This window comes from Lasioglossum baleicum, chromosome 4 (assembly GCF_051020765.1).
Source record: "Lasioglossum baleicum chromosome 4, iyLasBale1, whole genome shotgun sequence".
Lineage (NCBI taxonomy): Eukaryota > Metazoa > Arthropoda > Insecta > Hymenoptera > Halictidae > Lasioglossum > Lasioglossum baleicum.
Window position 1 is genome coordinate 4,441,047 of NC_134932.1, and position 25,695 is coordinate 4,466,741.

Below are 25,695 nucleotides of genomic sequence, written 5' to 3' on the forward strand. Positions count from 1 at the left end.
CTACATGTTTTAAATTAATTTTTTTTATTAACATAGTTATTAAGTTCTTATAGAGTTGCTACAATAATTTCGAAGTCTGTGTGTAGATGTAACATTAAGTTCGAAACTCGTATACTTATAATTGTACTCTACTTTATACATGCATAAGATTATTTAAAAGGAAATTAAGTATTATGAATACATGTCAAATTTTGTATCAAAGTTTTATTAAAAAATACATACAAAATGTGATAAGTAATGCAGCCTATAATATTTGATTTGTAAATAAAGAAAACGTGATAACAATTAATAAATGATATTCAACGGTATCTAAATTCGAAAAAAATGATTTTGTAAAAGCTGTCAATTAAAAGAAAAGAAATGCGAAACAGTAAAGCTGTTTGAAAATGACTGTTACAAAAATCACAAAGCTCATGATTGATATAATAAAGATATTCTTAAACTAATATTCTGGGAATGGAGAAAAGAAAGAATAATAATCGATTGGCAATTTTAAAGCTATCTATAGAAAGGAACATTAAATGGAACTTAATTTGTCATGGAGCACGCAAAACATCAGTAAAGAAATATGAAAAAGACAAGAGTAGTTTGCCTTTAATATTTATCTTTCTCATGATGAACAAGTGTATATCTATTTACAAAACGAACTGGAAGAACACACTCTAACATATTAAACGACAAACGATCTGGAAATTCTAAAATTCGAAACCTTTTTGCGTTGCTTCAGTTGGTTTGAACTCCAACTGGCCATCATCTGCTGCAGGTGCTATTCCCGCTTCTTCAGCGTCCTAAAAATACAAAGTTGATTTGTAGTATAAAAATATTGTTCTTAATTAATTGAATTGTAAGAGGTTGTAAGATTGTTTACCTCTTCTGAGAAGAAAGTATCGATCATCGCCATGGCTTTCTGATACACTTGTTCAGCATCGTGTTGCTGCAGAGCTTCAAGTTTGTCTAGACCACCTACTTCTTCTATCATATAAGCTACACGTTCAGCTTCTCCCATTTTCATTGCTGCATTCAATATGTTGGTCAAACCATCCAGAACAACAAGTATAGTCTTCCAATCTTTGGCATCTAGCAAATTGCAGAATGGTACTAGCACACCCAACTGCACCAATTGAGCTAACTGTTGTACAGATCCACCAGAAGTCAAATTGGTTACAGCCCATGCTGCCTCTTTCTGGGATTTGAAATCTCCCTGCACAATGAAACGTAACATTAATAATCACTTCCATAAGAAAAGGAGCACAGTTTACTTACATTTTTCAAAACATGTATCAAAGGCGGTAATAAACCAGCATGTATAACATGTTGGATTTGATCCACGTTACCAGCAGTAATATTGCTGATAGCCCATGCTGCTTCTTTCACAATATTAGTGCGATGATGTTGCAATAACACTCCCAAATGTTGTAAACCACCTGCTGCTATTATCGCATCCGTCTGTATGTCAGTGCCTGTAACTATATTTCCAACTGCACGAAGCGCTGGTGTCAGAACTACTACTTCGGTTGAAGCAAGTAAATCCACAAGTTTCGGAATAATTCCGCTGTCCACAACGACTTGTATCTTATTATTGGGCCCATCGGTGAGGTAAGAAAGAGCCCAGCAAGCATCAGCTGTAATATTAAATTGTAATGTTAAAAACATCTGAATATTTAATACAGAAAGTTACGAGTTACGAGTCTTCTATAGGGGTGCGAGAACCCGAAAATATCGTGTTGATAATTTTATTCGGGATCAGGCCAGGTTCTCGCACACCTCTAGTGTCTTCTTACAGAAATGAATATTTCTTAGAACATTTTGGTAATAAGTATAACTCACTCACCAAGTATATCCTTATCAGTGTTGCTAAGTAAGCGGTTTAAAACTGGCAATGCAGTTTGTACAATTTCAAATGGAGGTGGAGGATTTTTATTACGGCACAGATTTGAGAGTGTCCAAACGATGTTGCGAGTAAATGTCACCTGCATCGAAAATCACCTTATATTACTACTGTTAAAAAATTTGATTCTATCTTTCGTTGAATACATGTGTATGTATTACGTACAGAAGTGTCAGGTTTGATTAACTCCAATAAACGTGGCATAACATCATAAGCGAGAACAAGATCACGAGCTCCAGGTCCATCTCCAGCAATATTTCCAAGTGCCCACACTGCTTGTTCAGCAACGTTAGGTGATGTAGATTTCAGTAAATCAGCCAACTTTGGTATAGCACCATGTTTGACAACCATATGAGTTTGTTCCGATGTTCCGGAAGCTACATTAGTCAGAGCCCATGCTGCTTCAAATTGTAATAGAGCGCTAGAAATATTTAAAGAATGTATAAAATGATTTGTTACACGAGACAGTAGTAATATCAATTTTCCATGGCGTATATATACTTGTGACGATAATCCAAGAATTCGATACAACGTGGCACAATTCCGCGTGATATCATGATATCTATAGGCGGACTCTTCTCTCTGCTCAACATTTTCCTGCATGCTTGCGTTGCTTGAAGCAGAATCGTTTCATCCTCGGATCGCATACCAGCCACAATCTCGTCTATTGATGTAGAAATAGCTGATTGATTGACATCACCAGTCGGACTTGTTGGTTCTTGCCCGATATTGAGATTACGACGTTTGAATAACTGATCGTCTTTCCTAGCTTTCCGCAGTTCTATTGATATTTCATTTCGTCTTCTACGTGCCTCCTGTAATAGTTATATAACGAATAATAATACGATCAAATTCATTTGTACACGTTAAGTCCATTCGATTTCATGTTAAATTAATGATTACGATTTAACAAACTTACTTCGTGCTTGGCATGGAATTTGAAGCTGGCCTTTCGGTCACGGCCTTCAACTTCTGGTGCAGGCATTTTCTCGACAAATTCCGTGTATATACTTTCTAGAAAAAAAAAACCATGAGTAACAGAACGATAGCATATAATAACCACTGGATAAGACAATAAAAGTGTTCAACCAAATTCTTGAAATTGTAAGGCATTGTAAAACACGAAAAAACGGAGAAACGTTTTTGATGCATTATGACGGAATAGTACACAAGACTCCAAAAAAATTTCACGATGACTTCTGACTAATTTATTATGCGAAAGGATATTCGTGAAAATATGTTCGTATTATTGGTTTACACGTGCATGAATAATTACACTTATGCACAACCACATCAACGAGCACACCGTGTATCATGTGATAAATTACAGCGAAATATTACGCTAATTTGAACGAACGTCTTCTAACGGTTATTTGCAATCTTTTCGGAACGTTTTCGTGTGTGATGCAAGCCAAATCCACGATACATTTTCAAGAAACTGTCAGACTAACAAAGTTACGCTTACCGCAAATACGTCAATAAATAGAAGAATTGATGGAACAGATCACGATTATTGGACACTTTATGGACTGCTGATCGCGACCCGCGCGTCAAATGTACAATGGCTGCTGGTGAAGTTTCTTTGTACTTAGAACCTGTTGCTACCGATCGGAGAACGGGAAAGAAATTATTGTTTATCTTCGTCCAATTAGAACGTCCATTTTTGTATGACGAAATACCATATTGATGTACGATTGGCGATTCAAGAGACGACGATACACGATTGGTCCATTGATATTCAACGTTCAGTTTTCAAACTGAATTGTTTCTTAACTACCGTCAATCATCTTTTAAAAATATTCTGCAAAACGTACAGCATTAACATCAGCTTCATTTTGTTCCTTACCATTTTCTTCAATTATTAGCAAAATATTTATATCACAATATATATACGTATACATATATAGTATATATAAAATAATAATACTTTATTGAAAAATAACTTGGACGAAGTCAGGAGACATTTAAGACATTTAAAAAATATAATCGATAAGAAAATAACAATATAAATACATAAATCGGAGGGGCGGGGGACTCGTTACCAGGATTGCAAGGGTGCGGGATGCTCCTGAATGTTTTTCAGTAGTCAAAAGCGCTAGATAAAAGATCAATTTATGACGCGATCGCCCTCAAAAGTCCTATTTTTACGTTTACGAGGTGTAATTTGCACTATTCGGAAGCATACAGCTGCGCGTGTAGCTATTTTCATAAAGCTTTTCACAAATTACACCTCGTAAACGTAAAAATAGGACTTTTGATTGATCTCTTATCTAGCGCTCTTGCATTATTTTGCAATCCTGGAAACGAGTCTGCCCCGACGTAAAATTCGAGCACGAGAAACTGGTATGCAAGAAGAAATTGTATTACAATACATTAATACGGTAACAATGCTCTTTATTCTGGTGTAAGAAGAATGCAAATGCTCGGTACTAAGGGATTTATATTATGGACAGAATGAATATGGGTTAATTTAATTTTAATATACAAAACTATTGATATCATACAATGATTATGTATAACAAACATTATAAAAGAAATGGTATTATTGGAACATTATATATGTAAATCTTATGTAAACTGTATAACTTCGTTCGGTTACAGAATTGTTATAATTGTTAATATTGTAATATTAAATCTACGTTCAAAAACATTATCATTGTATTGTCGTTCAAGTACAGATACACGTTAAGCATTTCAAAAATAAATGCATACTTATTTATATATATATAGGGTTTGTTGACATTATGTTTTGTTAAGTTATTTTCATAGTTCAGTTCGTAACTTCTGCTACATAAACCGTTTTAAGTAAAGAATTTCACTGCGTGCTTTCCAGATTTCTCTCATGTGATACAAGATTCCACAGTTTTTCTGACAGCGTCGCGTGCATAAGGTATGTAAGACAGAGAATACCATGTCATCGCCAGTGATTGGATAATTATAAACAGAAGAGCCAATCCAGCATTTTTTAGCTAAAAATATAAACAGCAATTGTAGTTACTATATTATAATAATATGTATATTGAACTGTTTTCATTATACTTACGTGTAACGCTGCGAAAAGCGTCATTCCAAGAGCCACGAATACTAAGATTGTTGCGACCAGTCTTGTTGCGGCAAACATCTTCTTTAATTGACTACATGGTCCCATTAAAAAGCACGTGCTACAAGTAGAATCAATATTTTAATTTCTATTGTTATTAAACAAATTTGTGAAATACGTCATTTCCCTCTATTTCGATAAAAATAATAAAATATTATACTACCCATAGATATTTCTAAGGGAAAAATATGTTTGCGTGGGTAATGTACAGAATTTTTAAAATTTGAGAAAAATTTTACCTTAATAGCGAGATAACGTTCCCTAGCGTATAAAATACGGCAAATACTGTGAGTCCCCTATGTAAAAATAAAGCAAACGATCCAAGGATGGAGCACAATATACCGATAATAAAACAAATAGCAAAACCTTTAATCCGAGTGGACCAACTTAATGTAGTTTGGTCCATAACCTAAAAATAAAATGTGAATTAGTTAACAATACTATTGGAGTAGCATATTGTTGTTGAAAAATACAACAAAAAAAACTTTTATTATTTTTTATGAATCTAAATCTACACTCTTACCGTAAAGTCCGCATCAACCTTCCATTAACAATTGCAAGCATTGAACATAATATTGTATACAATAGCAAAATAAAAATATACGTACGCAACGGGTATTATTGAAAATAATATTAATTACCTGAGGAATAATACCACTTTCTTCGTCACACTGATCATTGCCGCTCAGTGCTCTCCTTAGTTTATCCATCTTTTGTGTTTAATAAAACGTACTTCTTCAAAAACAATATTTATATGTATATATCTGTAATACTATTATATATTAACACAATAACGTCTCTCTTCACGAGATTGAAAACAGTCCGCCCCCGGAAATATGTGATTCATTTCAATATATACGTTTGATACGATAATTGCATACAAAAAGTTGACAAACACATATTAATAACCAAGATATTACCGCTAAAGAACTTTTCTTTACACTTTTCTCGCAGAAAAGTAAGGTGTGTTACTAATATAATACGCGAAACAGCTGTTTCCCTATATGCACTATAGAATTCGTACTATATATATATATATATACATACATCATTTTTTGCGCGTACATTTTTCCGTAGATAAACAAAAAAATTTTCGAAACACATTCGAGAAACATTGGCTAACGGAACATCAAAATTAAAAAAAAAAATTACCTTGACAGGTCATAATGGTAATAAAGATTACGCCAATGTTTGGTTAAATACACTACACAGTGTCATTTGCGTAGATTACAAATTAACTAAAAGTTAAAAAGTAGGATTATCCTATCTAAAGATAGGAAAAGATTAGATATCCTATCTAAAGATAGGAAAACATTTTTTAATGAAAATATTTTGATGTAGTTTTCTTTTATTAGAAAGTCAATCGTTTATATAGAATATATATACATTTATAACAACTAATATAACTTAAGGACTATTTACGGATCGTAAGATACAAAAATGACATATACTGCAGAAATTCTTTAGTGTAATAATATACACTATATATATAACAAATGGTATTAATCAATTTAATAGCAACGAAATATAGTGCACGATTAAGATTGCTTGTGTACAATTGATATTCCATTAATGTAATTCGCCGCTTTGGTTTCATCGATATCTCTTAATGCCGTTTCCAGGTCGGTTAGGGACATCAATGTCTGAACCTAAAAAGCATTTATTTTGTTAAGAATATAGTATAACATTTATAATAGTATAACATAGCAACACAATAAAGAAATTTATAACTTACGTCTATGTAATTTAATAAGAGTAGTGATGGGCTCAACGAAGTATGTTGTAATGTCCTCAAGAAATATTCATATTTCAAATGTTTGGCAAGTTTTCTCCAACCTTGTGTTTTATCAAGAATATCGGACAATTGTTGTTTCTGCTCATTGTTTAACAACTCCTTCTGTGAGTCCTCATCTTGTACTTCTTGTTTAGTGGAAATGGTAGACATTTCACTTGGTGCTTCATCAATTTGACCGTTAAGAAGTTGCAAAATCTATACAAGACGAATTATTTCGTTTAAAATATCATAACCGATGAAAACATACGTATATGTGAAACAAAATTAGTAATAACTTACATCTGGTTTATTCATCGCCAAATCAAACGACGATTGTCCGTTCAGTTCTTCAGAGTTTTCATTGTCGGAGTTAACTTCTTCTTTTACGTGTGTGGTCATCTTCCTTTCATCCTGGTAAATGTATTGAATAAAATATTACATGTAATTACAATCAGTGAATATAGTTAACAGAAGTACATACATCGCTTGTTTCTCTATTATGGTTTTGAATGTGCGGATCTGCTCCGTATTTGATTAACAATGCGCACAACTCTTTCGCTCTTGCACCAGAATATACAACTGCTGAGTGTAAAGCAGTATTTCCGCTGAAGTTTCTTTTGTTTATCGCAATGTTTGTCTATGGCAATCAATGTAATTAACATCAGTTACAAAGTTTAATAATAACTTTTTCGTTTTACTTAAGGGTCATTCCATGCCAAATCGATCACTTTTTGCAGGCACCACCGTCGATTTTGTTCTAAATGAAATATGTTATATTCCATGTAAAATTAGGGGGGGGGGGGGGTTTAAGTCATCATTCTGCCGGTTTCGAATTTTTTTAGAAATGGCAGGCCTTCAAAGTTTTCAATTTTCGCCCATTATGGCGAAAACAGGCCTCACTTACGAATTTTTATCTCGGGAACTGTTTGTTCGATTGAGCTACATTTTTTTTTGTTTCAATCGGAAAGGATTGGGCTATTACAAAATAATATTTTCAACCTCGAAAATCAACTTTATAATGTCGAAAAATTTAAACAAATTCTTTTTTTACATTTTTTTCGATAAAAATTATCTTGTAATAGCCCAATCCTTCCCGATTAAAACAAAAAAAATGTAGCTCTATCGGACAAGCAGTTCCTGAGATAAAAATTCGTAAGTTAAATAAGTCTGTTTTCGCCAAAATGGGCAAAAATTGAAAACTTCGAAGGCCTGCCATTTCTAAAAAAATTCAAAATCGGCAGAATGATGAGTTAAACCCCCCCTAATTTCACATGGACTATAACATATTTCATTTAGAACAAAATCGACGATGGTGCCTGCAAAAAGTGATCGATTTGGCATGGAATAACCCTTAAATGAGACAGTCGTACCTTTTTCAATAAATATGTAACGATTTCTTTGTGTCCGCCGTCTACAGCAATGTGTAATGCAGTTCGACCGTACGACATATCGGTACTATTTACATTTACCCCAGCTTCAACAAGTAAACATACTGCATAGTATGAACCAGCTGCTGCAGCAAGTTGCAATGGTGTCCATCCGGCATCATTATGTATTTCCATTTTAGTTCTTTTATCCGATAATAAAGTTCTCACACAAGATCCAGCTTGAGGATCTAGAATATGTATGATACATTTTTATAGACGCATTGTACATGATTAATTTATCTTATCACTTACTTTTCACAGCAATGTGTAACGGACAACATCCCTGTTCATCTGATCGGTTTGGATCAGCTCCAAGCATGAGTAATGCTTCTATACTTTCTGGAAGGTTTTGTAGAACTGCATAATGCAGCGGCGTCTAACGAATGAATGCATTATAAGTAATTACATTATTATAATAAATACTTGAAGCTAATTGAACATTTGTTAAAGTAAAAAGAGAGATATGGAAAAGACATTTACTTTGCCAGAACTATTCTGTTCATTGACAAGTATCTTGCAATCCTTATCAGAGCTTATCAACATTAACATGTACTTGACAACGTCACGTTGACCATACCGAAGTGCTGCGTGCAATGGGGAATCTCCAAAAGTGGAGCGATCTTTAAGTAGCTTACGTATATGTGTTTGACCAGTTTTTGGATCTGATTTCATTAATCTCTTAGCTTCCATGAGTATATTTTTAGGAAACATCATATCATTTTCATACTAGAAAACAAAATAGATCATTTATAATTTGATAATGAAATATTAAAATATAAAATATAATAATAATAAGCAACATATGTACCTGTTTAGATGATGGACCATCGGTCACCAAAGTCTCGTGAGTGTTCAAGTGTGCTATATATTCTGTTTAAATATCCAGATAAAACTGTATAATAATTATAAACAGCAGCACTTTGTAAAGATATGTTTATAATTTATATTTACCATCAATATCTAGTTGATCAAGAGGTATGTTTATGTTTTCAGTGTGTGAAAAAAACTTTTTTATCTCCAGAGAAAGTTCCCGACTATCTCCGTTTGAAATTCCTGATATATTTCCTGTTTCACCATTGAAATTAGGTAATACGAAGTTCGATAAATCGCTGCTTCCAGAGTTGGATATTCTTTGACGCTTCTTTCCTGTGAATTAAATAGGTTTTTTATTATGTTTGAAGATTATTATATCGAATCGTTTCGAGTATTTCAGTTACCTATAATTCTATCGCTTGGTTTGTAAGTAAATTTTACTGGCTCGGAACAGTCACCGTCTGTTGGCCTTTCTAGTTGCAGGAATACTTCCTTCGAGGATGTAATAGTAAGATCTTTGTATTGCGGTGTTCTGCAAAAGTAAAAATAAACATAATTCTAGGTAAATAATAATTATTTTTGAAAAATTTATCTATTGAATTGCTGAAATACCGAAATACAATTGCATATTGATGATGTACATCCAATTCCGAGAAACGTCCATAGTCACTCCAAACTTCAAAGTTATCCTCGTTTACCTCAAAAAATCTGACTTTTATGTTTTCTGTAATGAAAGAAGTATTAATTTGAAAAAGCTTTCCTGTAATTTGCACTGAGAAGAAAGTATACTTACTTTTCCCTACTTTCTCGACAAGTAGAAAAACTTCTTCTCCTCCATCGACGCTGCCAGTGTGATTGTCAATTCTGCATATTTTCAGTTCTCCAGTTAATGCACTTTCTGATATGTTACAAATGTCGACGCGTTATGAACTATTTCTTCGTTTAAAAAATGCTTTAACATATCTATTATAATATTTTACTTACTCAGATTATTAATAGGTTTCGAATAAACAATACAGTTTTGTATTGGTCTCATGATATTGCATTCATCCAAAGCGAATGCTTGAAAGCATAGTGCGACGCTATTTAGGTTCACACATTTTTGATAAATATCTGCATCGTGTTTGATCTTTAAAATTAAGCACTCGGTCAAACGATTTGTATAAGAATAAGTAAATAGAACTAACATTAAAATAGCATACCTGAGCTTCTTCTCGAGTAGTAAGGGTATCGCTTCTACATTCTCTTTTCTTCTTTTCTATTGCTTCGTGTCGCATTTTTTTAATCAGTTCCTCTCGTACATATTTCTTTGCTGTGTGTATAATTCCCATCCCATGAAATCTATATATTATAAAATTAATAAAAAATGAGGAACAATGAAATACAAACAAGTGCACTAACGTTAGTTATAATTAGACTGCAGATCTTTTTATGCATTTATAGGAAAATTGAGTAGATGAAATTCAAAATTGTTGGACAATTTTAAAAACTGAAGATGTCAATAAATGATTTTTCCTCTATTCAAATCGTTAAGGGAAGAAATAACATTCAGTTTCGTTTCTGCTTCTTGCAATCGATGTAGAAAATTTTGATTTTGCATAAAGGTCAGCAGTCTAGTTATAATTAAATAGAATATAACATACGTTGCAACAAAATTATTCTCTGGAGTGACATCGATTATATGGGGATCATCACAATCTTCCCCATTTACTCTACGCACCAATCTATGAGCATGAGGTATCCTTTTACCCTCTCCAGATGTAACTAATGTGCATTGTATTTTCGCACTTGCAGGATAATTGTGTAACTGAAAAGTGTATTTAACAAAAATACTACTATGTTATTCATTTAAATGGAGAAATAACGTAATAAATAATTCGTACATATATCCTTCATCTCTTAAGAATTAATCATAGACGTCATACCTGAACCGCTGGGAAATGTTTGTTGCGACCACTTCCAGTACTTGCTCCTACTAAACTTCCGTGTGTTCCTATCATCTCTGATTTATATCGAAATCGAAACTTTTCAATCGGTTGCTCCACAATTGTAAGATACGGCTCACCGATAACTGAAGAAATACAAATAAAAGATTTTACGATTTACAAATCCGTTGAATCAATAGTTGAATTTTTAAAAATATTGATATATACCTGTGACATCTTTGAAACTACCCAGTGACACGTCCATGTTGTACAGTGGTGACAACGATGTCGAAAAAGGTGACGCAGCACTTGTCCCTTGAGATCCACTAAAGGGACTAAACGCATCTTGACCATTCATCATTAGCATATCTTGAGAATAAAAACAAATATACATCTTGATTAACAATAAAAAAGCTAAAAATGCATAGTATAAAAATTTAACAATAATTTCATGTTTCAATATTTCCAATGTAATTCTATAATACCGTGTACAGTGCTTGTTGAACAACCATTTCAGCATTAGTAATATAAAAACATGATGTTATTTCTATAAGTTGATATACTGTTATCGGTAAAGTAAAATTACAAAAAAAAAACGATCGATAAATTCAAAATTTGTAGAACATAAAAAAAAATTACCATGTCCATGAGAAATATAATCCAGGTTTTCGGTTGCACTTTTGTAAACCGCATAATTTTCAAAGACCTCTGGCATTATTATAGGTTTTACTGTTCACTATATCAGATAGAAGGAAACTAATATACAAACAATATTGGAAATAAAATTATCGTAGTCAACTTTCTAAAATAAATAAAGTACTTGGTTGCAGTATGAGTCTGTGATGAGTCGTGTACTAACCAAACATGAATCAACATGAATACTGCAAACTGCAACTTATCTTGACAAGACGTAACTGCATGTAACCTTGAGTTCGGATGTAGGTTTTTCCCCGTGGAAGTGGAAATCCAGCGCCATTTAACGATACCAGTCACTTTTGCAGATGAGTTTCCCGCAATACACACCGTGACACGCACTTACATTACACTTATAAGTGTACAAGTCATAATATATATTATGATACTATATTTTTCGTTTGCTTCTATGATTTGCTTCGATTTGCTTTCATTCTGTTGTTCTTTGCTCCTCCGTCTTCCTTTCTGTGTCTATTTACGAAACAAAAATCATTGTGGAAGCACATAACCGTGCATATGCGTGCGTAAATGTTTCAAACAATAAGAGTATTGTACAAATCCCGTATTCTGAGTTTCATATAGAAATGGAGGATAAAATTAAATACCATTTATATGAACGACGATTTTTACTATTTTATAAGAAAATGAATATATTATTTACCAGAGATTTCCCCTCTTATTTACATGTATATGTATGTATATATATATATATATATATATATATATATATATTTAAATCAAATTCTACATTTAAAAGAATTATTATTATTTGTAATTTACCTCGATTCACTGGAAATCGCTAAGAGGATACATATATATATATTTGAAAAGTTCATAAGATATCTTATTCGATAATCGATATCTATTTCATTTATATTTATACGTCAAGTGCGAGCCGCCATCGACTATCTTGTTGTTCGTAGTTGCAACACCAAACTTACAGCGTAATAAGATTTTTTATAACATTGTCATGATGATATTATAATATATCGTTCTTCATAAATGTGAGACAGTATACCTTACGAATGTATGACAGTAAAATGGTATTTAATAGTAATAATATAAGATATGCATCGTTTAATAACAATTTATTCTCAATAAAGCACTTCAAAGCGATAATATTGCTTTCGATGTGATTGAGTTTAAAGATAGCGATCGTGGTACTCAAATTTTTCGATAGAGGCAGTTGAGTAAAGACAACATATTTTACAACACGATCGAACAGGATGTAGTGGGGTACAATCTGCCTTATATATATGCAGTGCATTCGAAAGGCGAGGCATAACACAGTGTCAGACGTCAGACATCGCATTACAGTCGTGTTTTGTTTTTTTAGTGTTCCAACTACCTCACAATGTCGGTAAAGAACGAAAAAATTGGTATTATTGGAAGGTAACGAAACGTTATTAAACGTCAACTTTTAAACACCTTGATCTTTTATATTTCAATTATTTAGTTCGAAATAAATAATATCATTTCTTTTCTCTCTCATATAAAAATATATTTTATTATTATTAGAATTAACCACGCATTACAATGGATATCCGTTTATCCAGTTCAAAGGGGTCTAGGCTCGCGATCCGGATAATTCATTAAACATAAATGATACAAATACATTTTATGTATTTATTGCACATTTTATATGTATACTTGTACAACCATATTGGTAGTATGAATCAAAAGACGTATAAGTATATAGGTACATATACTATAATTGCAAATGTTGTAAAGAAGTCTGTGAATTTCTTTTGTCAGACTTAAGTGATGCTGCTCGGGATATTAATTATAATTAGTGGATCAAAAAGATAGATTATGCTTGACAATCCGACTAAACGGGGAGTCCTACTAGATTATTTAATAATAGTAAGAATGCTCCAATATAAAGATTTTAATATTAATTCGCGTAATGTTAATTGGTAGTATATATTCATGTTTTGATCAATGAACCTTCTCATGTTGCGATGTATCGATAATTTACATTTTAAAAAATGCAGCGTTGCACCGACAAGGATATTCAAATCGAATGATTCTATTGGACGTTGTTCACGGGAAATAATGCTTGTAGAATTACGTTTACATGTAAGCCATTTTTTAGTCAATTTAGTTCATCCGAAAAAGTGTAACCAGTGATAGCCTGAAGTAGTTTACCGTAGATAAGATAACAACGGAAAAGTTTAATGATAAACGGTGGAGAATTACATCAATCAATCTATTTCAAAAGTATCGTTTAGATTCTGAGCTTTAGAATAGCATACTGTACCGTGATTCGTAATGTCACATCAAAGAAACAGCTCATTTCGTTTTATTCGATTTCATTATATATGATGTATTAATTATTTAATATTTATTCTTTAGCGGCCTGATCGGTCGCAGCTGGGCTATGCTGTTTGCCAGCGTAGGATACGAAGTAATTATTTACGACATTGTAAACGAACAAATTACGAAGGCTCTCGATGATATCCAGCAGCAATTGAAGCGTCTTGAAGGTGGCGGTCTTTTAAGGGGTACACTTACCGCGGACCAACAATTCAAATTAATTAAAGGTCCGCTTGTCATTCATGATTCGTAAGACCTCGATACAGATGTAACCGTTATTATACATATCGCGTCTACACATCATTCAATTAAATCTTAAAATATTACGAACAGGATCATCCAATTTGGCCGAGACTGTAAAGGGAGCTACGCTAGTACAAGAATGCGTACCTGAGAACCTACCATTGAAATTGAAACTTTACGGTGAACTGGACAAAGTGGTCGACGACAAAGTAATTCTGTCCTCTTCCACGTCAACGTTCCGTCCGTCGTTAATTAGCGAAAAATTAAAACATCGTGCACAAGTAGTTGTATCACACCCGGTACGTTGTCGAGTCGAATAGGTTAATCTGCATACTTGAGTCTAAATAAGAATGTGTACTTACTAGCCGACGAATTTAAGACTCTACTGCGCATATGACTCTAACGGAACTCGTTCATTGGCTAATCCCCCTACTCGTACTCCGCCGACCACGCGATCATTGGCTGACGCCATGAATTTCATGGCTGACGCGCAACAACATGCGCAGAACAAGACATTCTTATTTAGACTCGAGCATAGGAGGAAAATATGACCGGATGTTCTTATTTTTTATCAATGTAGGTAAACCCCCCGTACTACACACTCATGGTAGAAGTTGTTCCCGCACCATGGACATCCCCTGAAATTCCAGAGAAGACTAAAGCCATCATGGAAGAAATCGGTCAGAAACCCGTTGTATTCAACAGGGAAATTGACGGATTCGCGCTAAACCGTATACAGTATGAATATTCGAATGCTAATCAATTTTATTAGGGAAATTTGACACTTTTATCAGCGAAATTCGATATGTTTAGATACGCGATTTTAAACGAGGCATGGCGATTGGTTGCTGACGGCATTTTGAGCGTGAAAGACGTAGATATAGTTATGAGCGAGGGTCTCGGAATGCGATACGCTTTCCTCGGTGCCTTCGAAGTCGCTCATTTGAATGCTGAAGGTAAATTTTATTTTGTCGACGAAGAAGAGCAAAGTTCCTGAGATATTTTACGATTATCATTTTTTTTTAGGAATGAAAAAGTATTGCGAAACATACAAAAACTCGATATACGATGTCAGTATGACTTTTGGTCCTACTCCGAAATTCGAAGGCGAGATGGCGGAGAAGATCAGCCAACAGTTGAACGAAATCTGTCCATTGGACAAACTTCAAGAGAGACGCGCCTGGAGAGATGAAGCATTGACTAAACTGTCATTGTTGAAAAAGGAACTGAGCAAAAAGAACTGATTATTACTTTTAAGCTATGTACGATCCTACTGAATAAAGAAATATTATTTTTGAAATAAATAAATGAAATTCTCAACATTCTGTTATTTTCCAAGATGCTTTAATCGAATAGATTCCGATCGCTTATTTTATAAATTGCGACAAACGTCGTCATTGCGTTTGTCACTCGTTCTGACAAATTTACATATTGGCTCACTTTCGAGTTGGCGTGGAGAAAACATTCTGGATATACGTATACACAAAATTCGAATGGAGTTGAATGAAAGGAATTCGTGGCTGTAGAAATTTTGTCGTCGCTCGATTAATTCAAAATAATAGGGCAAAGATGAGAAATTAATTTTTTAAATATAAAGTTTATTTTATTTATGTTGTGTTCGGATTTTAACGTTTTCCTCCAACACGTGGCGCTGATTTTTGCGTTACTTTCGCAGCTTTGTGTTTGGTTACTGACTTAGTCTTGGGAGCAACCACAGCCTTCTTTGTAGCCTTTGCTGCTTTCTTCTGTTCCTTAGCAGCCCTGAAATTGCAAGACAAAAATATGAAGTATTCGATAGATATAGAAATTGTAAAACACATAATATGCTATAGCATTTGTATGAACCCGCAAAAGCCAGACAGCGTGAATATGAACTAACAATTCTGGGTGAAGCAGTCCACGTTTGATCTAAGACATTCTGAAATCTAACGCGTCATGAGGTATCACGTCAAAGGAACAGATGTCTAACTGATAACTTAGACTGCAGATTTTATGCATTTATAATAAGTAGGTGTAATTTAAAACAGCAAGAATATTAGAAAAATTTAAACACACTATTATATTATTCTCAACCTGCTAAACATAATAGGGACGAAACTAAATTTCTATTATTTTGCATAAAGAACCACAGTCTACTGGTAACCTTTTCGTGTAATAGATAGGCACCAAATGAATGTATATACGTATGAAATCAAAGTGTACGTACGTAATAGCCTGGTCCCTTTGGGCTTTGCGGATTTCTGGTTTCATGTTACGTTTAGCCAAGATATCTGTGAGGGATGCGCCGACAATAGCACGTTGGAATTTTTGTGTACGTCTTGTCCTCTTCTTTGCCTGCTCTTCTTCCTGACCTTTCTTGTGCTTCCGTCTATAAAGTTACATCAGGTGTTGTAATCAATTTCTGTGCAAACCTTTCTATATATGTTTGCAAACAACGCGAATAATACCTGTAGAGTACAGTCCATGTGACTTTCCTTGGATTACGCCTCATTAAATGTGCAGACTCACATTTTGAATTCAAGAAAGTGAATGTCTAAAAGCATCATAGAGGTTACGGTTGACACATGAGTATAAAAGTAAACAAAAGGTTAACATCGTGAACCGCAAACGATTCGATCGGCAAGAATTTAATTTTACAACATAACAGACATATGGAAATCATATTTAACTTACTTTTCCATCCACTTTGACCATGGTTTTACCATGGCCAGGATATATTTTATATCCACTGTACGCGCAAAGACCGATCCTAAAAAGATTGACGATATATTTATTAGCGACATTTCAGCGATGCAACTATCTCTACGCATTGAAAATATTTTCAACGATCGCACTACACTCGGTGGATACTTATTTCGTTACAAAACCTTCACTTACTTCATGTTGGATTATGTCGAAAAGATGGTTGCGACAAAAATGGCCGATCCCCTCCACATTCGACGCGCTCGAAACCTGGCGGTACCAATACACTAAAAACAATATTTCCACTGTCTAAATCACCAGCAGTCTGTCACTAAATTCCCTAATTCTGATCTAGTAACTGTCTAGTAACCAATGGTGAATCTGCCGGCGTGAGGTGAACACAGGTGAACAACGAATGAAGATAGAGAGAGTGACACACTCGCAGGAGAGACAAAGACAGAGATTACGAAGCAGCTTGATTTCTCGATGAACTTACAACACCTTCGTGAAGCGAAGAAGCAATATTTTTTGATAATTTTTGTGCTGAAATATTCTCTGTATTATTCCGCATCTTCGTACAGAGCCATTTTTAGGAATTTGGATTTTGAAACTTTATAAACAACAGAAGTGTGTACGTTTTTATACAAGGTACTACCATTAAAAATAGGAATTCATTTTATTCCACTTTCTTAAAATTTGTCTACAAAAATTGGAAAATGCATAAACATTCGCAGTCTAGTCATTAGTAATGAAAAAAGTACCTAATAGTCATTAAAAAAAGAAAAAAGAAGTGACAACAGCACGTGGTGTTCCCAAGCGGTCACCCATCCAAGTACTGACCACGCTCAGCACTGCTTAACTTCGATGATCGGACGAGAATCGGTTTTTTCAATGCGATATGGCCGTTGCCGCTAGCATTAGTTCAGCAATGAATAATATACAATTTAATTATCACACAATCTAGTATATCAGTCTTTAGAGTTATCTGTAATCTTCGAAGATCGACGAAAAAAAACTCGCGAATATATCCAATAGCCATAAAATATTTGTCAGTTATATTTCCAAAAAGAGGAGAGATACTATCAGATCGCAGAACTACTAAATAGATTGCGCGTGGAAACGGGGAGAAGAATGGATCGTTGTCTGTTCGTAGAATGTTTTTATTGGCTCAGTTCCTGTTTTATACAAAACATCTAACAAACATATAGATGCGTTCCGCTGACATTTTTTAAAACCTCGCCTTACGAAAAGCGACTAAACTATATCGACTTCGCGGATTCTAGTCTCGCGGTTCCATGGACAATTCCTATGTCCATGCTAGTCCATGCGCGGCAAGGGCACGCTACATCACCATCCAGTGATGTCAGACGGGTCACCTTTTTTCGCTCATGCGCGGCGTTTTCACCCTCAGTAAAGTACGATTCTCGAGAAAATGTGGCACCTTGAGCGCCCCGCAGAATTTTACGAAATTAATATGATTTGATTATGACAAAACGAATGTATGACAAGTGTACTTCTGTATATTTTGTAACTCGTAGGACACGTCCTGGAGTCTTCTTGTCCGGAACAGATTGTTTCGGTACATTCCCGCCGATATACATAGCTGCCTCAGGGCTCTGCTCAGCTCTGCTACATCATCGCCTCATTATAATAGATACGTTACTGTTTTGGACGCCCATGCGCGAGAAAAGGTGACCCGTCTGGGAACACTGCGTCAGTTTCGCTTGGTTTCCATTGGTTTCGCTCCTGCGTGCTCCTGGGAGTGTGTGGTTATGTTGATAAAATGTGATTGAAATCATATATGACAATAATTGCAATCCTCAGAAACCTTCTAATTGTAATGATTGAGTAGCATTTCGAACAGTGTTCAATTGTTAAATCAGGAAGACTGTAGCAGTTTGTAGTCACTTCCAAGAACTGTCAACAAAGCCACGTGCCCGTTCCAGGTGATTTTAGGTTACTTTTTAAACAATATAACAATGTATACAAGCCTATTGACAAATCTGATGATTATACATTTTCAGAATGAAAGACACAGATATCGTGGGGTTTGCAAACCCAGAGGAAGTGAGTGACAACGATGAGGATGAAGAAATTACAAAAATTAAAAAGAAAGCGTGTAAAAAATCAGGAGGGTTTCAGTCGATGGCTCTTAGCTATCCTGTATTAAAGGGAATACTGAAACGTGGGTACAAAATACCAACACCTATTCAACGAAAGGTAAAACGATCTGATCATAATAGAAGCTTCGTATATTCTATGTTCGAGAATATAGTTTCATGGAATTATATTTTACAGACGATCCCCTTAGCTTTGGAAGGCCGCGATATAGTGGCTATGGCAAGAACAGGCAGCGGAAAGACAGCTTGCTTTTTGCTTCCTCTGTTCGAAAAATTAAAAGTAAGACAAGCGAAAGCTGGTGCGAGAGCTTTGATTTTGTCACCAACTCGCGAGCTGGCATTGCAAACGTTAAAGTTCATAAAGGATATAGGAAAATTCACAGGCTTGAAAGCTTCTGTTATTTTGGGAGGCGATAGCATGGAGAATCAGTTCAGTGCGATTCATGGAAATCCTGATATATTGGTTGCGACACCTGGAAGGTTTTTGCATATATGTATCGAGATGGATTTACAATTGAACAGCATCGAGTATGTTGTTTTCGACGAAGCTGATAGGTGAGAGCGTTTTCGTTAACAGCGAAATGAATTTTTAAAAAGTTGTCGAACTTACATTTTGTACTTTGGTATTACAGATTATTTGAGATGGGTTTCGGGGAACAGATTCACGAAATTGCGAACAGACTACCAGAAGCTCGTCAGACAGTACTAATTTCTGCAACGCTTCCCAAGATTCTGGTAGATTTTGCAAAAGCCGGACTGTCCGATCCTGTTTTAGTGCGTTTAGATGTAGAAAGCAAAATACCAGAAGAATTGACGCTTTCATTCATAGTGTGCAGACCTGAGGAAAAATTAGCAGTAGTATTATGTTTATTGAAGAACGTTATTAAAAGCGATTCTCAGACAGTAATATTTGCTGCGACACAGCATCACGTGGAATATATTCACCAGGTATAAATACGATCTATACATAAATTATTATACTTTCACAGATCTTTTGTAAAATTGGTATCTCTAATGTTCATACTTTATTACCAGGTGTTGGACAAATCAGGAATTTCTAACACATTCATTTACTCAAACTTGGATCCATCAGCTAGGAAAATAAATACAGCCAAATTTGAAACAAACAAAGCTAAAGTTCTTGTGGTAACAGATGTCGCTGCTCGTGGTTTAGACATTCCACATTTAGATAACGTAATTAATTTCAATTTCCCTGCTAAATCGAAATTGTTTGTACACAGAGTAGGTAAGGGAGTAGAGATTATTTTTAATATTCTGTTATTTGCACAGTTTGCATAAAATATGATTGATTTTGTTAACAGGCCGTTGTGCACGTGCTGGCCGAACGGGAACTGCCTACAACATTGTAAGCCAAGATGAATATGCTTATCTGGTAGACTTACATCTCTTCCTTGGTCGTCCCCTAAATATTATTCCAACATCTGGATCCATAGAGAACGCGGAAGGTGCTGTAGGCAAAATGCCACAAGATATGATAGAGGAAGAGCTTTCCGAATTAATAAATTGGCATAATAGTTCCACGGATCTGGTACGTAGATAAATAAATAAAAAATCAAGTGAACTCGATAAAGTGAAAAATGAATGAACAGAGTCAAATATTTTTATTTACAGCAAAACATGGAGAAAGTTTGTGACAACGCGTATAAACAATATATAAGATCTCGGCCAGCAGCTTCTTCCGACAGTATTAAAAAGGTGAAGGAGTTGCACATTGGCGAAGCAGGTGTTATACCAGAATATTCCAACGTTTCTTCCAACACCAGAAACTTATTGTCAAAGATTTTTAGTTATAGACCACAAGGAGTACGTATACACAATTTATACAACTCGCGCAATTATTAATTACTAAATGTGAAATTCTTCTTTGTAACAGACAATATTTGAAATTGGAGCAAAAGCATCCGCGACTGACTATCAAGTAATGAAAACAAAACGATCGTTCCATAAAGAAAGCATTATGAATTTTCACAGAAAAGCGGAGGAATTAGAAGTTAAAAAGAATTTAGAAGGTAGAACCTTTAAGAATGTGAGAATTTAAGTTCGATGAAAGTTTTCGATTTAATAAACGATTTCTTTAAACAGACCGGTCTAAGAAAGTAAACCTCCCGTCGAGCACAAATGAGGAGATAAACTCGGCATTTAACACAGTCGTGTTACCGAAAAAAAGAAATATCGATGATTTATATAAACCTTCTAAAAAGAAAAAACGATCTGCAACGAAGGACGATGAGTTCTTTATCCCATATTCTGCTCCGGATAAGCACACTGAAGATGGGTAGGAAAGATCCTTTCTCTTTGGAGGTGCGCAGATTATATTATCTTGTTTTGTAGATTGGCAGTGAATTCTTTCAATACGGAAGCGGACAAAGTTCAGATGGACTTAACCGCAGACAATGAGGAATCGCAGCGTCTTCAGGCACAAATTAAGAAATGGGACAGGAAGAAGAAGAAAATGGTCACCGTTAATAACGTACGCGTTTTACGCTTCTGACAAATTTTATTAAAAATATTCAAAAATTTGTATCATGTTCGTTTCCTTTCTAGGATCGGAAGATCAAAAAAATTCGAACCGAGTCGGGAGTCTGGATTCCTGCGAGTTACAAATCGAATCGTTATTCAGCTTGGAAAGACAAGAGTAAAATAGACGCTAGAAACGACGACGACAGCGAGGAAGAGTCTCCGCAAATCCAGAAACGTAAGCGATAATAATATTTGAAGAAGTTTCACGATGCTTGACTATAGCCGTGTAAAATAAAACTTACTCTGTTCTCGTTTCAGTACACACAACTGCGAATACACATTGGGCACGTCATAATCAGAAACTTAAGGAGAAGATTAAAACAAAGAACGAACTAAAACGACCAGAGCAAGTCCTCAAGGCGCGCAAGTTGATGGAACGGAAGCGAAACAGAAATGCTAGAAAAGGCAAGAAGGGTCAGAAGAATAGAGGAAAGAATAAAGGAATGAAACGATAAAACGTAACGTTCCTGTGTACAAACTGTCTGTATAGAACACATTTTGCGATATAAACGATAATTATTTTTAATACCGGATCTTTTTATCATCCCTTGCCCATTGTGTCCGACTCGAGAATACTACATCGATATCTTATCAGCATACTGCGATTTAAATTCCCCAAATCTTATTTTCATAATAATGATGACAAGTTGTCGTCCGATAACTCGATAAGTCCTCTTCAATTGTTCGCTCTGTTATTGTTAAACAATAAACGCGCATTTCTTGGCATGAAAAATTGCAATGTGATCGAGTTTTTATATACTTCAACGTCATGATTTTCGTATAATTTATTCATGGAAACTGGAACGGATCCGACATTTATTGGCACGAATTTGAGAGTGTAATAATAAAGTACAAATCCGATAAAACTGGTATTTTATAAAGAAGTGGTGGCGGTCCACCAGTTATACTAAAAGGTGTTGCGTAGTAGCCGTCATTAAACCGAATTTCGCGATTTTAGGAATGAAAGTGAAAGGAGAGAAAAAATATCGCGGCACCGTTCATGACTCACGAACGATAACTGGTTTAAATAAGTTGCTTTTGGTAATATGCTAAACGGTGATACCGTAACATATGAATCATTCGTTAGCGTGGTCATCGTTTATTTTTATGTAGCGGAGTAGAACAAACAATTGTGATTGCCAGAGGCAAGTGACACGTGGAAACGAGCATGCTCGCGCCGAATTAACGAAACTCGTCTCGAGTAATCTCGGCGGAAAGGTTGTTTAAAACCGAAAGAAGCGACGGGGACGCGCCCAAGTCAATTTAGCTCACGAAACGTCGAGGGCGGGGCACATTTTGTCCACATGCTTTCGAGTAATCAAATATCTGCTCGGCTCGTTTCATTTCCGACAGGAAACTCGTCGATACAAGGCTGGACGGGTTTTCATTCCACGAACGTTCTCCAATTTCGTAATTTTCTAGATACATATATACATATACATACACCGTATACTGCACCAAAGGCTTCCCTTAATGATTCGCCGAGGTCTAAGATGTCGCGGTCGTTTAATAAACCGCATGCACGCGAAAACACGAATTCCCTTGCAATTATTCACTGCAATATTGATCGACGCAAATTATGCAGATGGTTCAACTGTTGAAAGCGCGGGGCAAGGTCGCGGCAGTCATTTGCACGTACACCTCGGAGATCCACGTTACTCCAAAATTGCCGATTTTTTTTGTGAATCGGCTCGGTGTGTTTCCAATACGAACATTATATGTACTGCGCTTCTTACAAATATTCTTCTCCAATGTATACATTCTGAATAATCAAAGCGTAAAGATTGCAAGCTCTGCATGCATCGTAAATACGTCAATCAATTTAAAAATTCGATGTTTACTTTTAATTTTTAATACCTAGAATTATAACAAGGAAGACGATCGAATCTTGTAGAAAAGCAAACACATTCATTTTATATTAATATTTCCTTTACATACGACGAGTTTTATTTCCACATCGAAGATATGTGATATAATAGTATAATGATAAACGCGTTTTATTGGTTCGATAGATCACTTGTTTAGTGTACTTATTTTCTTGTAAATCTTTCCCTTAACGAGTAACTCCATTAGGTGCCAATAAAGATCAGAGGATAAATGAAATGGATACTACGGGCCTTGAATTTTTCGTAGGTCATGATCACTCTCCTAATGGGATAATAGTGAACACGCTTCGTGGTCGAAGGGGATAGTAAACGAAAACGACCTTTGCCTAGAAAAATATCCTCGATCGCTCCAACTCCACCGATTGATCCGGAGACTTTCGGAATTAAATCGTTTGGAAAGTTCAATGAAGGTTCGAGGTCAATGTCGAGGTTGAAGAGGTCTTGTCCACACCTTCGCCTTGCTAGAACCTCATTGATTCCGAGAACAGAACTTAATTGGCCACACCAGACTGTTCTATAGGTTTACGGTTACTACTCTCGTTTCTGGACGGGTGTCTGGTTCACACATTCATTGCATCGCTCGCGATCAACTTCGCGAACAAGTAAACGACCCATAATATGTAAATTACATGGTCCCTATTTTGACGTGGTTTTTGCGAATCGCACGCAAACGATATAGTCGATAAAACTCAATAGTTACCGAAGAACTGTGGTAAAAAGTTCTCATTTGGCTCAACAGTTTGTATTCTTTTACGGTGTAATAGAATATAAAGACAGGACGCAGTGAAGAGATAATAAACTTTAATGGAGCTTTTAATTTGCTGTTCATTCTGCGAAGTGAAAGTAATATTTATGTTCTTTAACTTGACCTTTTGCAGTATAAAATAAATGATGTAATATGACGTTGACGATGCCCCGTCTGCGATGATAAAATGGCGACAGCGAACGAAGTAATGAAACTATTAATCTTGGGATTACGCGAAGTCAAAACATATGGCTTGAGCAACAGAAATAAATTGTATTTTCTGTATAATTGGCCTGCAGATATTTTGAAATGATTATTAACCTCATCCAGACCTTAAGTACTGTAGACATGGATGTTATTCATTTCTTTTCGCGTATGTTCGGAGTACATAAGTTAGAAATCGATGTGCATTTCAGGTATGCGAATATACCCTAAATACCACAAAGTCTGACGATTACAATATTAATTGAACGCCATGGAAAATGTTCAATGTTGGCCCAAGAGTTAAATAAGAGATGAACATGTGGCCTACTGTAACACCGACGCTGATGACCTCAATGTGACGTACAACATAGAAGAAGCAGAAGAAGAACAAGACGGAGCAGAAGAAACATAAACGTGCGCTGTATTCTGAAGAAAACTATTAACATCGAGGAAGTTCTAATTAGCGCAGCTATGAAAGAAATAGCAGAACGAGGGGTAGAAATTGCTATATAAAAGAAACTAGAATCTACTGCCAATATCGTTCAACTCTAATGGATTTCTTAGAGATACGAGAGCAGACTTGTCAAGGAATCATCCCCGGATCTTGCGTATCGCGTGTCCGGTCTTTGAAAAGGAAACAACGCATCCGCACGGGGACAATGAATTTTCGTGATTAGTTTCTCGACCAGAGATTCATGCCAAGGCAGCTGCAGCCACGCTACTCGGCCACGATCCCAATGACAGCGACCGTGGAAATAAGTCTATTCGTAACCAGACAGTCACGTCTACGATCTACCGTTCACCCGTCCACACCATTACCAACTGTCTCTCTCCCTGTCTCTCTCTCTCTCTCTCTCTCTTTCTCTCTCTCTCTCTCTCTCTCTCTCTCGTCGACGTCACACGGTTAAAAATACGGGGTGTACCACTCAACCCGGACAAATGTATACACGCGAAACGATGATGATGATGCCGTGGCTTTCTGTGAAAGTAGCGTCGTCACGACTCCGCGTCGCGTCGTTACACGGATAGCAGAGAAAAAAGAGCCGTCCCCGTCGCGCACTTTGTATCCGTCAGCGGATGACGAACAGGATCGAAGGTCCGCACTGCAGTCTGCAACAGTTCCTCAAACGGTTGTCCTCGTTCGAGCGTTGACACACACTGCCACGGGCGCCATCGCATTGACAATCGGAAATCCGATTTCTACGCTGCACCGTTTAGCAGTCCCTGTTGCCTTGTAAAAATTAAACGGTTGAACTTACAGGGTGACAAGAAATAACGGAGTTAAACATTTCTTATTATAATTCTGTCAAATTGACGAATTTTGAAAAACCAAATGAT

The 25,695-nt window shown here is 35.6% G+C and overlaps 6 protein-coding genes and 2 non-coding genes across 13 annotated transcripts; 2 read left to right on the forward strand and 6 right to left on the reverse strand.

Annotated features, from left to right (window-relative positions):
• Positions 1-241: 241 nt before the first annotated feature.
• Pen (karyopherin subunit alpha) lies at positions 242-3,513 on the reverse strand. 2 transcript variants are annotated; one of them, XM_076421434.1, is made up of 8 exons: positions 3,354-3,513; positions 2,808-2,902; positions 2,390-2,703; positions 2,054-2,309; positions 1,832-1,970; positions 1,264-1,622; positions 869-1,201; positions 242-788 (listed from the first exon to the last, which is right to left on the reverse strand). In XM_076421434.1, the coding sequence occupies exons 2-8, from the start codon at positions 2,871-2,873 to the stop codon at positions 696-698; spliced, it is 1,560 nt and encodes a 519-aa protein (XP_076277549.1). In that variant the 5' UTR covers positions 2,874-2,902; positions 3,354-3,513; the 3' UTR covers positions 242-695. The 2 variants fall into 2 exon arrangements, with proteins under 2 accessions (XP_076277549.1, XP_076277550.1); XM_076421435.1 differs by having other exon boundaries at positions 2,808-2,898; positions 3,354-3,510.
• An 834-nt stretch (positions 3,514-4,347) lies between these two features.
• Positions 4,348-6,009, reverse strand: LOC143207726 (vesicle transport protein SFT2A). Of its 2 annotated transcripts, XM_076421492.1 has the most exons (5): positions 5,630-6,009; positions 5,512-5,529; positions 5,228-5,397; positions 4,932-5,049; positions 4,348-4,857 (listed from the first exon to the last, which is right to left on the reverse strand). In XM_076421492.1, the coding sequence occupies exons 1-5, from the start codon at positions 5,696-5,698 to the stop codon at positions 4,729-4,731; spliced, it is 504 nt and encodes a 167-aa protein (XP_076277607.1). In that variant the 5' UTR covers positions 5,699-6,009; the 3' UTR covers positions 4,348-4,728. The 2 variants fall into 2 exon arrangements, with proteins under 2 accessions (XP_076277607.1, XP_076277608.1); XM_076421493.1 differs by lacking the exon at positions 5,512-5,529 and having other exon boundaries at positions 5,630-6,007.
• Positions 6,010-6,318: 309 nt separating this feature from the next.
• Rel (nuclear factor NF-kappa-B family member relish) lies at positions 6,319-14,480 on the reverse strand. 4 transcript variants are annotated; one of them, XM_076421390.1, is made up of 20 exons: positions 14,339-14,480; positions 11,787-12,091; positions 11,567-11,663; positions 11,156-11,296; positions 10,928-11,073; positions 10,646-10,809; positions 10,205-10,343; positions 9,987-10,131; positions 9,796-9,900; positions 9,615-9,726; positions 9,407-9,534; positions 9,141-9,335; positions 8,998-9,059; positions 8,670-8,915; positions 8,442-8,565; positions 8,133-8,377; positions 7,244-7,399; positions 7,063-7,173; positions 6,724-6,978; positions 6,319-6,637 (listed from the first exon to the last, which is right to left on the reverse strand). In XM_076421390.1, exons 3-20 carry the CDS (start codon positions 11,640-11,642, stop codon positions 6,527-6,529), a joined length of 2,661 nt encoding a protein of 886 aa, XP_076277505.1. In that variant the 5' UTR covers positions 11,643-11,663; positions 11,787-12,091; positions 14,339-14,480; the 3' UTR covers positions 6,319-6,526. The 4 variants fall into 4 exon arrangements, with proteins under 4 accessions (XP_076277505.1, XP_076277507.1, XP_076277506.1 ...); XM_076421392.1 differs by having other exon boundaries at positions 11,567-11,683; XM_076421391.1 differs by lacking the exon at positions 14,339-14,480 and adding an exon at positions 12,401-13,978.
• Had1 (beta Hydroxy acid dehydrogenase 1) lies at positions 12,858-15,492 on the forward strand. The gene is made up of 6 exons (XM_076421465.1): positions 12,858-13,012; positions 13,976-14,163; positions 14,270-14,478; positions 14,760-14,917; positions 14,993-15,135; positions 15,206-15,492. Exons 1-6 carry the CDS (start codon positions 12,975-12,977, stop codon positions 15,421-15,423), a joined length of 954 nt encoding a protein of 317 aa, XP_076277580.1. The 5' UTR covers positions 12,858-12,974; the 3' UTR covers positions 15,424-15,492.
• Positions 15,493-15,756: 264 nt separating this feature from the next.
• Positions 15,757-17,141, reverse strand: Rpl24 (ribosomal protein L24). The gene is made up of 5 exons (XM_076421495.1): positions 17,057-17,141; positions 16,853-16,928; positions 16,627-16,712; positions 16,386-16,547; positions 15,757-15,940 (listed from the first exon to the last, which is right to left on the reverse strand). The coding sequence occupies exons 1-5, from the start codon at positions 17,059-17,061 to the stop codon at positions 15,805-15,807; spliced, it is 465 nt and encodes a 154-aa protein (XP_076277610.1). The 5' UTR covers positions 17,062-17,141; the 3' UTR covers positions 15,757-15,804.
• LOC143208502 (small nucleolar RNA SNORA79) lies at positions 16,013-16,145 on the reverse strand. Its single transcript, XR_013008926.1, has one exon. It is a non-coding gene; the product is annotated as a small nucleolar RNA SNORA79 (small nucleolar RNA).
• Positions 17,142-17,652: 511 nt separating the features above from the next.
• On the reverse strand, positions 17,653-17,771 carry LOC143208492 (5S ribosomal RNA). Its single transcript, XR_013008917.1, has one exon. It is a non-coding gene; the product is annotated as a 5S ribosomal RNA (ribosomal RNA).
• A 717-nt stretch (positions 17,772-18,488) lies between these two features.
• Positions 18,489-22,048, forward strand: LOC143207685 (ATP-dependent RNA helicase DDX54). The gene is made up of 12 exons (XM_076421409.1): positions 18,489-18,807; positions 18,886-19,081; positions 19,160-19,536; positions 19,614-19,929; positions 20,017-20,227; positions 20,304-20,530; positions 20,614-20,805; positions 20,876-21,011; positions 21,085-21,277; positions 21,334-21,472; positions 21,547-21,697; positions 21,781-22,048. The coding sequence occupies exons 2-12, from the start codon at positions 18,887-18,889 to the stop codon at positions 21,975-21,977; spliced, it is 2,334 nt and encodes a 777-aa protein (XP_076277524.1). The 5' UTR covers positions 18,489-18,807; position 18,886; the 3' UTR covers positions 21,978-22,048.
• The last annotated feature ends 3,647 nt before the right edge of the window (positions 22,049-25,695 follow it).